The 12,730-nt window shown below is 38.1% G+C and overlaps 1 protein-coding gene and 1 pseudogene across 2 annotated transcripts; one reads left to right on the top strand and one right to left on the bottom strand.

Moving 5' to 3' along the window:
- The first annotated feature begins 804 nt into the window (after nt 1–804).
- LOC137032333 (inhibitor of growth protein 1-like) lies at nt 805–9,508 on the top strand (annotated as a pseudogene).
- Nucleotides 9,509–9,629: 121 nt separating this feature from the next.
- LOC137032064 (ubiquitin-conjugating enzyme E2 A-like) lies at nt 9,630–12,099 on the bottom strand. 2 transcript variants are annotated; one of them, XM_067403574.1, is made up of 6 exons: nt 11,947–12,099; nt 11,573–11,653; nt 11,236–11,261; nt 11,033–11,122; nt 10,647–10,735; nt 9,630–10,550 (listed from the first exon to the last, which is right to left on the bottom strand). In XM_067403574.1, exons 1-6 carry the CDS (start codon nt 11,988–11,990, stop codon nt 10,422–10,424), a joined length of 459 nt encoding a protein of 152 aa, XP_067259675.1. In that variant the 5' UTR covers nt 11,991–12,099; the 3' UTR covers nt 9,630–10,421. The 2 variants fall into 2 exon arrangements, with proteins under 2 accessions (XP_067259675.1, XP_067259676.1); XM_067403575.1 differs by having other exon boundaries at nt 11,573–11,704; nt 11,947–12,082.
- Nucleotides 12,100–12,730: the final 631 nt, after the last annotated feature.

The raw sequence follows: 12,730 nt of genomic DNA, 5'->3' as shown, positions 1-12,730 counted from the left end.
TTTGCATTATCGATTAACTTGGTAATTAAAACTCCTCTTTGTACATCATGATATCTTATTAGGCCTATATGAACAGAAAAATGACTTTATTTAAAAGTATTGTTGTTAAATACTGTAGACATCATGAAACTGCGGTTCTGAAACTGGTGCTGCGGGTCTGCAGCTGGATACTATTGGATGAGATTAGCTCGCGCCGCGCTGCCCATTGGGTGGCGCTAGAAAACACGTCCGCGCTGCGCTGACGAGTCGGTCGCGCGGCTCGGTCCATTGATCCGCGCAGATGACATGTCAGCGCGGCGCGAGCTTTGTAACACCCCGTTGCCTCGTACCACTTTTGGTGTGTTTGGCTTCCCATACGTCTCCATGGTTGCAAGGCACGTTCCCTGTGCAAGCAGGGGCTCACAGGCGCTGCATATCATTGCACTGCTGCAGCCATGGAACGGCAGCAAAGTTCCTTGATTATTACGCCGGAATGAGAGTATAGTTCCTAGCCATATCAGCCTAGAAAATCGCAACTTTTTATTTTCCGTCGGTCTTAGTACACGATTTAACTACAGAAGATTCAAGTTTTAAATAGGAAAAATATCAAAACTCTTTGGTCATTTTTAAGCGCGATGCTAACGGTCTAATCAGATTCAATGAACTATGCTAAGCTATGCTAAAAGTGGTACCGCCAGAACCGGAGATCGGCTGAATGGATTCGAAAACGGTAAAACTCAACTGTTTAACTCTAGGGGAGTTGGAAAATGAGCCTATTTTCAAAAAAAGTGGAGTGTTCCTTTAAAGTACAAAGTCGTAGTTAAAATGCTGAATACTGCCAGCTGGGACCCACTACACATCACTATGTGGGAGAGTACTTGGACTTGGTTGAGTCTTTGCCTTTCGACCTACATAGAAACGTGTCTCTTATGAGAGAAATGGACTCCAAATACCAAGGTAACGTTTCACTCTTTTCCCCCAATAAATTCTACTGTGTGTTGTTGCAATTGTGGGAATAATGCTGGGCGAAACAAAAGCATCTTAAAGTCAGTGATGCGTTTGCATTCACTTGCCATTATTAAGATTACGTTGTAGGCTAATGTACATTTGATGTAGGCTACACGTTCGTACCATAAATCGCAACAATTTCGGAAAAATGGAGACCGGCCTCTTCATTTTTTTATTACTTTGTTGTCGGTCGTTTTGAGTCAGTCCTTGGTCTCGTGTTTGTTTTGTCAGATCTTGAGGAATTTGTCATATTCAACTAGCTGGTGTGGTCATATTTATACTTACAGAAAAACGAAAGTCTCCGATAGTTAAATCCATTCTGCGATTAAAAAAATAAAGGAAAAATTATTTACCAGAAAATCGAATTGCTTGCACTTTTTAGTCACTTGCAGCCTGTAACGCCTATTCTCGACACACATGTACCCCACTGTCGGCTGTATTTTCAGATGCTCTTGTGTTTTAAAACAAATTTCGGGGGTCATACTCCTTTCATAGTCGCTGGGAGTATTTCGTGCATGTGTTCATTTGGATGTTGTCAGATGAAGTGCGTATCTTGAAATGCGCGTGTAACACTGTTTTTTATTACAGTAGCACGCATACTCCACCTCCTTTGCTTTTGGATTGGATTTAAGCATGTAGATATAAATGTAAAGCAACATTTCGGGCTTGAAAGGGCTGCAGTTGGCGGGAAGAAACTGTCAGTTCATATTGAATCCGCCCATTTTGGTCGCATTTGGGCGAGTTCATAGAGTGTGATTGGTTTTTGAATATTACATGGGCGGATCTCTGTTTTTTGATGCTTAGCTGTGTGATTTCATTTGCCGTTTTCAATAAACAGGGATTGGTGTTTACCTGCCAGTGTAGCCAGATTTCATACTGAATGTTCAACGTCGAGGTTAATAATCTTTAAAGCACAGTTTAGGATATTTTTAATGAAACCCAAGAGGTTTTTGTTCCTCTATTAAAATCTAAATGGTCACAAAGGTACTTAAAAATAAATCCATATGATTTGAGTTGTATCCAAGTCTTGTGAAGATACAATTGTTTTATATGATAGTCTTTTGTTTACATGTATTTATTTTATGATGCCTTTGAGCTTTTTGATAAGTCTTCATTTCATTTCTTCATTTCAAAGTCGTCATCATTTCAGGTGATGATGAGAATTTTTCATGTTTGGTTGAACTATCCCTGAACTTGCTATATATATATATATATATATTGTAACAGAGTGAAATATCTGTAACCGTTGTGTACACATCCTTGTAAGAAGGAATGATGTAGTTATACTACGAGACATTAGAGTGCGCTAGAGAGGCTCATAAGGGGGATATAAGGAAAAATTTGGGAGAAGAAGAGAGAGTTTTGGGGTGTTTGAGAACTCATGTGTTTTTTTTGGTGGTTAACAAAACCATAGACTGGTTGAGAAACCATAGGGTTTTAAGCTCAACAAGAAATGGACAATGTGAGGAACAAACATGTATTTCAACGCACTCAATGTTTTTTCATCGCAACATATTTCAACGCACTCCATGTTTTCATCAGGTTGTATAATTTTGTTTTGTTTTTTTCTTTTTCAATGGACAGACCTTCATCGAAGATTAGAACTTTGAGATGATTGTTTGTTTGTTTTGTTTTTTTTTGTTTTTTATGTGAGAAATCAGGACTTAATTTGAACTAGGAGTCACATTAAATGAAATGAGCCAGCACTGTGGGAATAAAACACCTAAGAAACACTAGAAATGTTTGCTGAGGTTCATTAAAAATATTTATTCGATCAAAGTGGTAGACCCTCGTTAGTAGCTAATCCATAAAAAAAAAAAAAAAAGAGGAGAGTTACAAAATGGCGCCCGAACATGGACTCTGATTAAGAGATACTTAAATTTAGAGGGTGTCTCACTGAATAAATTTAAGAAAGGATCAAATTAATGAATTTATAGCAAACATAATAGCTTAAAATGGATAGGGATGAGATCGCATCTGTTGTGGATTTCTCTGAAGAAGCATTCATTCAGATGAGAGATCCAGTGTGTGAAATGATTGATACTTTTAGTGGACTTTATATTGATTCAGAAGAAGAAAAAGAGAAATCTGCAATGCAAGACCAGCCTGGTGAACCAGATGATTTTAATGCACTTCCACCTCCGCCACCACTAGTTGAATATGAGGAGGAGCAGGTGTATTCAAATGGAATGGTCACAGAGCAACGTTTAACCAATGTTGAAGAACACCTTAGTGACATTGAACATCGGTTGAGTGATTGTGTAAGTCAAGAAACAGTGATAGACATGATGAAAAAACTAGAGGATAAAATTAACTATCATATCCAAAGAGAAACTGATCGAATTAAAACACAAATAGACAGTAAGATAGCTGATTTAGGTCAGAGCATGGTTGATTGTCTAAAAAGAAGAGATAAACAACTAGATCAGAGGATACAAGCTCTAAACCCACTTTCATCTACTCCTATTTCTGCAACTACGATTGGTCAGAGAACTACAAGTATGCAAAAGCAGTCTTCTTCGAGTCAACAGTATATGTCTCTGCCTACAATACCAGCACCTTACAATCCGCCGGTTAAATTAGACTTTCCCAGCTTCACCAATGCAAGTGATGATGATCCAGTTGTATTTATTGAGAGAGTTGAGGAGTATGTTAATCTTCGACCATTACCTGATAAAGAACTGCTGGCGTCACTGGCTGCGGTACTAAAAGGGACAGCAAAAGATTGGTGGAGTGCCGAAAAAAAGAATGTAGGTACATGGAAATGCTTTAAGGATAAGTTTTTGTTTGCATTTTTAAATGAGGATTTTAAAGAAGTGGCTGCACAGAGGCTCATAAACAGGAGACAACAAAATAAGGAGAGCATTCGAGATTTTGCCTATCACTACAGAGCTCTTTGTATGAGAAACAACCAGAAAATGAATGAAACAGATATTGTGAATGCAATTCTCAGAAACTGCAACCCAAGATTAGCCAGTTTACTGAGAAGCTCTGCCAAGACAGTTGATGAATTAGTTTGTTTGGGGACGCAGATAGAAAAGGACTGGATGGGAGCTAAAAACCATTGGAGTTTAGTCAACAGTGAGGGGAAAAACAGCAAATTACCTGCAGCAAAGTCAAAGAGAGAAAATCAACTGATGTTGGTAGATCATCATAATGCTAGCCAAGGGTACAGAGCTCTTCAACTGCTGGTGACCATCAACCGCACTAACATTGACGCCATAATTGATACCGGTAGCACTTTTTCGATTGTCCAGAGAAAGATCTGGAAGGAACTGAGCAAGGACAAAAAATGATCAGTTTACTCCAATTAATCAGAACTTTATTTTAGCAAATGGACAATGTCAAAAAGCTATCGGAAAGGTGAGATTGACGTGTGAGATCAAAGAAGAACAGATTGAAGTGGATTTTTTTGTGATGGAAGATAAGGATTTAGCAGTATCAGTAATCCTGGGTCTTGACTTTTTAAAAAAATCAAAAATGGTGTTGGATTTTAACACTTTGCACTTTCATCTTCCTGAGGTGACACGAAAGAAAAGCATAATCCCTTTTTCTTTCCATGATGAGCCATCCACCAACCATTTTTTCATGGCTATCCCAGAGACCGAGGAAGATACTTTCATAACTGAAGAAGACCATCATCTCATTGATGAAGCAGTAAGACATGCTGAGACAACTCCTGAGATACAAGCACAGCTTAAATACCTCATGGTAAAGTGGCCAACAGTATGTACACAAAATTTAGGACGAACCAGCTTGATACAACACCAGATCATCACAACTGACCAGCAACCTGTAAGAAAAAAACCATACAAAGTCTCTGCTTCTAAGAATGATTTCATAGAAGGGCAAGTGAAAGAGTTGCTTGAAAAGAAAATCATACAGCCTTCTACCTCTCCATGGGCAGCACCAGTGGTAGTGGTGGACAAGAAGGATGGGAACAAGAGGCTCTGTGTAGATTACAGAGGACTGAATGCAAAGACTCACCTGGATGCCTATCCGATGCCACAAATTGTTGATATACTGGAATCAATGAATGGAGCCAAAGTTTTCAGTACTTTGGATCTTAAAAGTGGGTATTGGCAAATGGAGATGGAACATTCCAGTGTTGAGAAAACGGCTTTTTGTACATCTTCAGGGCTATATGAATTTTTATGTCTACCCTTCGGCCTTAAAAACTCAGCAGCATCTTTTCAAAGGCTTATGGAACAGGTGCTAAGGGAGCACAAAAACAAATTCTGTCTGGTCTACATTGATGATATTGTGGTTTACTCTTCTTCCATGTCAACTCACATCGAACACCTCCAGAAAGTGTTTTCTTGTCTTAAGAAGGCGGGGTTGTCTCTTAACTTGAAGAAGTGCAATTTCATCAAGCCATCACTGACTTTTCTAGGGCATGTCATTTCTGCAGAAGGAGTTAAGACCGATCCTGAGAAAATATCGGCTGTTCAATCATTTCCGGTACCTGCATCAGTCAAAGAGGTCCAGAGATTTCTGGGTCTATCAGGTTGGTACCATAGGTTTATTGAAAATTTTTCTGAGAAAGCTGCTCCCCTTCATGCTCTAAAGAAAAAAGGGGTAAAATGGATCTGGTCTGAAGACTGCCAACGAGCCTTTGAGACAATCAAACAAGATCTCATCAGTGCTCCGGTTTTAATCTCACCTGATGTCAACCGTGCTTTCAAAGTTCAGACAGACGCCAGTGAGAATGGGTTGGGAGCCGTTTTAACTCAAGAAGAAGGAGGACAAGAACGAGTGGTGGCATATGCCTCCCGACTTTTGAAGGGAGCAGAGAAAGCATATTCTACATCGGAAAAAGAGTGTCTCGCAGTTGTATGGGCTGTAGAAAAATGGCGACATTACCTGGAGGGCACATCTTTTGAGGTGGTGACTGATCATGCTGCATTGGTCTGGGCATTCCAACATCCAAAGCCATCTTCTAGGTTAATAAGATGGACTATACGGCTCCAGGGGTTTCATTTCATTGTAAGTTACCGTAAGGGACAGTGCAATGTGGTACCTGATGCTCTGTCGAGACAGTACAATACAGAAACCGAGCCAATGTTTTTAAATACAGCACAAAGAAAGAATTCAGCTGACTACAATTTACCTGTTAACCTTGAGGAGATTAGTAAAGCTCAGAAAGATGACAAGGAGATCCAGGATTTGATTTCCCAAAATCTGCAGAGGAAAAGTGATGATGCAATGCGAGTTCACTATGTTTGCAAAAATGGAGTAGTGCTTAGGAGTGTTCCTGACGGAAAGAAAGGACAAAAAATGCAAATAGTGATTCCAGCTGTTTTCAGAAATACTTTTTTATCATATGCTCATGACAATCCACTGAGTGGCCATTTAGGAAGCTTTAAGACCCTAATGAGACTGCTTGAGTTTGTGTATTGGCCCAGCATAAGAACTGATGTCTGGCAGTATTGCAAGGTATGTACTGTATGTCAACAATACAAACCATCTACAACTAAAACGGCAGGGATGCTGCAGAGTGTTCCGGTAGTAGAGCCTGGATACATGATGGGGATTGACATAATGGGTCCGTTTCCCAGAAGCACAAAGCAACATGAGTACCTGTTAGTAGTCGTGGACTATTTCTCTAAATGGGTGGAATTATTCCCGCTTAGAGCATCAAAAGCTCCTACCATTGCTCGAATTCTTATTGAAGAGATTTTCACTCGCTGGGGAACACCCACTTACCTGGTCTCAGACCGTGGAAGGCAGTTCACATCGAATCTCCTCACAGCTGTCTGCAAACAATGGAAAGTCATTCAAAGGTTAACAACAGCTTACCATCCTCAAAGTAATTTGACAGAACAAGTAAATAGGAATCTTAAAACAATGTTAGCTTCCTATGTAAAAGAAAACCACCGAAGGTGGGATCAGTGGATTCCGGAATTTCGCTTTGCACTGAATTCAGCTTGGCAAGAAACCACTGGATTCTCACCAGCGGAAATCGCTCTTGGAAGGAGGTTGAAAGGGCCACTGGAACGAGCAATTCAACATCCACCAGATCCAGATCACAAAAGTTACAGTACTCTGGAACGGCATGCTCAGCTAATTGATCTGGTTAAAGCTAATGTGGAGAAAGCACAACAGCATCAAAGAAGGTATTACAACCAGAGAAGAAGGAACCAAGAATTCCGTGAAGGAGATGTGGTATGGGTGCGATCTCATCCGTTATCTAAGGCAGATGATGCTTTCATGGCCAAATTATCTCCTAGGTGGAAGGGGCCTGCAAAAATAGTAAAGAAGTTAGGATCTGTGAACTATCGGGTTTCTTTTCTTTCTGAACCTACAGTCTTTGATATATATCATGTGCAGAACTTGAAAATTTGTCACGGATGTGACAAATTTTTAAACATGGGAGGGGGTATGTAACAGAGTGAAATATCTGTAACAGTTGTGTACACATCCTTGTAAGAAGGAATGATGTAGTTATACTACGAGACATTAGAGTGCGCTAGAGAGGCTCATAAGGGGGATATAAGGAAAAATTTGGGAGAAGAAGAGAGAGTTTTGGGGTGTTTGAGAACTCATGTGTTTTTTTTGGTGGTTAACAAAACCATAGACTGGTTGAGAAACCATAGGGTTTTAAGCTCAACAAGAAATGGACAATGTGAGGAACAAACATATATTTCAACGCACTCAATGTTTTTTCATCGCAACATATTTCAACGCACTCCATGTTTTCATCAGGTTGTATAATTTTGTTTTGTTTTTTTCTTTTTCAATGGACAGACCTTCATCGAAGATTAGAACTTTGAGATGATTGTTTTTGTTTTGTTTTTTTTTTTGTTTTTTGTGTGAGAAATCAGGACTTAATTTGAACTAGGAGTCACATTAAATGAAATGAGCCAGCACTGTGGGAATAAAACACCTAAGAAACACTAGAAATGTTTGCTGAGGTTCATTAAAAATATTTATTCGATCAAAGTGGTAGACCCTCGTTAGTAGCTAATCCATAAAAAAAAAAAGAGGAGAGTTATATATATATATATATATATTAGTTTTTAGCTAATAAGCTTTTGCAACATTATACTTTTGATTGCAACTTTTGATCAATTCAATGCATCCTTTCTGAATAAAAGTGTTCATTTAATTTCTTTCCAAAAAAAACCCAAACAAACAAAAAAAACCCTACTTACTGACCCCAAACTTTTGAATGGTAGTGATAATGTTACAAAAAACTTTCAGCATATCAGAATGATTTCTGAAGGATCATGTGACACTGAAAACTGGAGTAATGATGCTGAAAATTCAGCTTTGCCAACACAGAAATAAAATGTGTTTTAAAATATATTCAAATAGAAAACGGTTATTAAAAATGTTCACAATATTACTGTTTTTGCTGTATTTTGGATCAAATAATTGAAGCCTTGGTGAGCAGAAGAGACTCCTTTTAAAAACATTTAAAAAATCTTACCATTCAAAAACACCTGATTTTTAATATTCTTAAGGTGTTTTTGACATATTATTTTGACATTATTTACCATTGTTTGTCAAATATTCTCTCTTTATTTGCAGTGCTGACCAACAGAAAGCTGCTTGGTTTAAAAGAGGCTTCTGTGTGAGTTGTGCTTCATACATCACTGCACTATTTACAATAATAGACAATGGACCATTTTTGCCTGTGAAGTTTCACTAATGTGAACACACCTTCAGAATAGTAAATATAAGTTTAAATATTAAAATGTATTCACAATAAATATTTTGTATAATTCCAGAGCTCCTCAAAGAGTTAGATGAGGCCTATGAGAAACATGGCCTGGAAGAAGACCCCATCCAGCAAAGGCGTTTGCTGCATTTTATCCAAAGAGCCCTTATCCGAAGTCAGGAGCTGGGCGATGAGAAGATCCAACTCGCTAGTCAGATGGTGGAGATGGTGGAGAATCGAAGCCTGACATGAATCCCATGAAAGTGTGACGGCTACTACCACATCTTCCATTATTCCCAGCAAGAGAAGGGAGGAGGAGAAACCAAGAGAAGAATCCCTTGGTTCCATAGATAGGCTTTCTGGGGCTAACAAACGGGGCTCCAGATGTCAGAAAAACAATAATGAAACTCGGGAGAACATTGCCACAGTTCACCATGATGAAGGGATCACCGGTGGCATTGCCAGGGAGAAGCGGAACAAAACCTCAAAGAAGAAAAAACGGTCCAAAGCCAAAGCTGACAGACAGCCTTCAACTACAGATTTACCTATTGATCCGAATGAGCTTACTTACTGCTTGGAGAGATGTCATTTGGAGAGATGATTGGTTGTGATAATGATGAATGTCCAATTGAATGGTTCCATTTTTCATGTGTTGGGCTTAATCACAAACCCAAAGGAAAGTGGTACTGTCCAAAATGTAGGGGAGACACAGAGAAAACCATGGACAAGGCCTTGGAAAAAGCAAAAAAGGAGAGGGTATATAATAGGAAACCCATAATGGCTGACCTCATAAGAACTGATCAGATTTATGCTTTATTTTCTGTTTCATCTGGAGACACCTATCAGATAATCGCTTAGGGAAGTATCATCCAAGTGGTTAATCTCCTCTTTCAGAGGCAGAAATCTTTTTTTTTTTTTTTTCCAAAAAGCATTTAATTGAAATATGGATTTTTCATTTGAAAACTGAATAAGTCTAGTCATGTGGTAGGTTGTATTGTTTTTGTGAATAACCACTCTTTGTTAGTCACATGCAGCATGTGGCTAATGTATGAGAAGAGAGTTATAAAAAGCTTTCACACACAATAACGTCTTTGAATAATTTACTACTTCCTGCTTTTTAAACATTGCAAAATATCCCTATTATGCCTTACTCTTCATTCTCTCTCAATGTATTTATAGTTCTTTCTTTTGTTTTGTTTTTTTTTGACCATAAAAAAACAAGCAAATTAAAAATATACAGACACTGATCATACACAGATCCTGTACACAAAATTCAAAGTGTATTATTATAATATAGTACATAAGAGGCATTCAATAACACACGGAATAAAAAAAAAAAAAAAAAAAACACACACACACACACTTCCAGGCATGTAACAACACACAAAAACAGCATAGCAGGATCACTTGAAGGTCATTTCCGATTGAGGCATGGACAATTCAATGATGGCAGGCCGGCACCGTGTCCGTTCAGAGGTGTTCGATTCCTCTTCTTGGAAAAAAAAACATGGCCCTTGCATATATCATCATATAGTCCAGGCTAACACAATGTATAGTCACTTTTTGGACAGAAAATGACCAGGTGATATTGGCTGAGCACAATTTCTCAAAGGGAAAAAGGGATGGATTTTGAGTAAAGTGCATTTTAACAGTATGAGAGTTGTGTGGGATACAGAGAGAGGAAAAAGAAAGATAAAAAAAAAAAAAACTTCCTCACAATTCACTCAACTAAACTATAACCACACAAAGTCCTGTGTTCTGCAGTGTAAGGTCAGCTGTCCCTCCAGCTCTGCTCGACAATAGCGGACACACGCTTCTCATACTCCCGTTTGTTCTCTTGGTAAAGTTGAGCTGCTTGGCTGTTAGCTGGACTGTTGGGGTTTGGTTCATCAAGCAAAGACTGGGGAAAGTCAACAGAAAAACAGCTGATCAAGCTGTATTTTGATTTGCGTTGATGCTTATTATGGTAAAAAGCATCAACACAACAATGTTTTACCTGGATTGAGGTAAGAATTGATGACACGTCGTAAGTTGGACTCCAACGGTTTTGTAGGATGTCAAGACATATGCTTCCATCTGCATATACTATAAGTATCATTGAAAGAGAAAGGGGTGGTTAAATCACGTCAAGGAGACGGTAGCCTTCGTAGTGTGGCGGAATTAATCTGCTATATTATGGAGGTTTTCTTGCCGCCACAGAATAATAAATAAAGAAGGTAATTGCGACTTTGAACAATTCTGGCTTTTTTTCTTCACAATTCTGAGAGATAAAAAGTCTGAATTGTGAGTTATAAAGCCGAATTGCAAGACATAAACTCGCAATCATGCATTATAAAGTCCAAATTGGAAAATATAAACTTTAAAAAAAAAACTAAACCTTACCATTAGGATGAAACATTTTTGAGATGAATCTAACTGTGGGTGGTTTGTTTGGGTATTCTTCTGTGAATTCTACTGTCAATTTAAATGTACCTAAAACAACAACAACAAAAACGTAAAAACATGAATAGAAAATACACGGCATCATATTCATGACTTGAATTACTAGAAATTATGCATTTTAAGAAGTGCATGTTTATATTTACCATCTTCAAAGGGAGTTCCTTCTGGTCTGGAAAAAAAACAAAAAAACATTTAAATTGGGAACATTTGGAAAACCACAATAATGTCACCACGACACGTCATCATTTGCTTTCAGTTTCAGAATGTGAAAACAGGCACAGGTGGATAACAACAAATGCTCAAGTGACAAGCACAAAATTTGTGAACTTTATAAAAGGACGGTCTTCGTTTATGCCATTTGGAGAAGTGTTCATGAATGACATAAAAATGCTCGCATTTCAGAACAAAGAAACGTGAATCTAAAAAGGTAATACACTTGGTTTAGTTCACAGCACAAACCTTTTCACAATAAGTACTTACCCAAATATCACTGCATTCCATACCATGATATTGTTTTCTGACGGTGCACCGCTAACACCGGCCGGAGGATCCTCTTGAAGTCTGTTGGGTTTGTATCAAAACAAACAAGGGAGTCAGGCCAGTTTTTGGAAACTAAGGTCCAAATAAACACAAAACAAATTAGTTCCTTTCTAAGACTAACGTTACAGCTCTTCATTTCTACTAAAAAAATGAATGTCGGATATGAAAATGAACTTTTTTTTTTTTTTTTACATTTCCTACAATCTATCAAAATAGTTCCCATCTAAATATTTCTCCTCATTATCCGGTCTTTATAAGGTACATCCGGGCGCAGTAAACAACAGCTCCTCTTATATTTTTCTTTCAATATTCACCTTTTAAAATCCCTCATGAGTCGCCTTCGTGCTGGAGTAGACATTGTTTAAACTGTACAAGTGTAAGATAAAAAAAAAATTGTGATATAACTGTTCCAATAATATGTGCCTTTTCTCCACTTGAAAGGTCCTCGACTCAAATTTGCTTTTTGGCTCAGCTTGGAGGATTTCAACACGGAATTGCAGACGATACCACTTTCCTATGTGTGGGAGTGGTACATCATTAACCGTTTATAGACCTTCGTTAATAGTGTAGAGATTGTAGTTCAAAAGAAACTTGTACCATTTAAATAATCTACAAATGCAATATTTGTAATTTAATTAGATAAATGTATTATGTTATATTCATTATATAAGCTCAACCACATGTTATTACAAATGTTTCCCCCTTTTACAAAGTATAAAATCGAAGATCCATCTGTCGAAGGCGGAGCGCTAATGACGTTGTAGGCATCGCAGTAAAGGTCGACGTAGACGACAGGTGACACCCTTGTGTCCAAACACGTGAGGCAGGAAACCGAGGTGGGCGTATCAGCTTCCCATGGGAACAGTTTGCTAATCAAATTTCACCTTTTGTTATTCGCGACGACCAGTCTTTATTTCAGATACAGCACGATGTATTTCAAAACAAAACTTTTAAAATATATGATACGTTAATATTTAAGGAATAAGTTCACATTTTATTTTAACAAATTAATTTATAGCAGTTTTTTAATTAACTTAATGGGCTTTCGCATAGGAAATTTTCACTTTCAAAGTATACGTGCTTTTCTGAGAGCATTTT

The sequence above is a fragment of the Chanodichthys erythropterus genome, chromosome 12, assembly GCF_024489055.1.
Source record: "Chanodichthys erythropterus isolate Z2021 chromosome 12, ASM2448905v1, whole genome shotgun sequence".
NCBI lineage: Eukaryota > Metazoa > Chordata > Actinopteri > Cypriniformes > Xenocyprididae > Chanodichthys > Chanodichthys erythropterus.
This window is presented reverse-complemented; position numbering and strand designations above follow the sequence as displayed.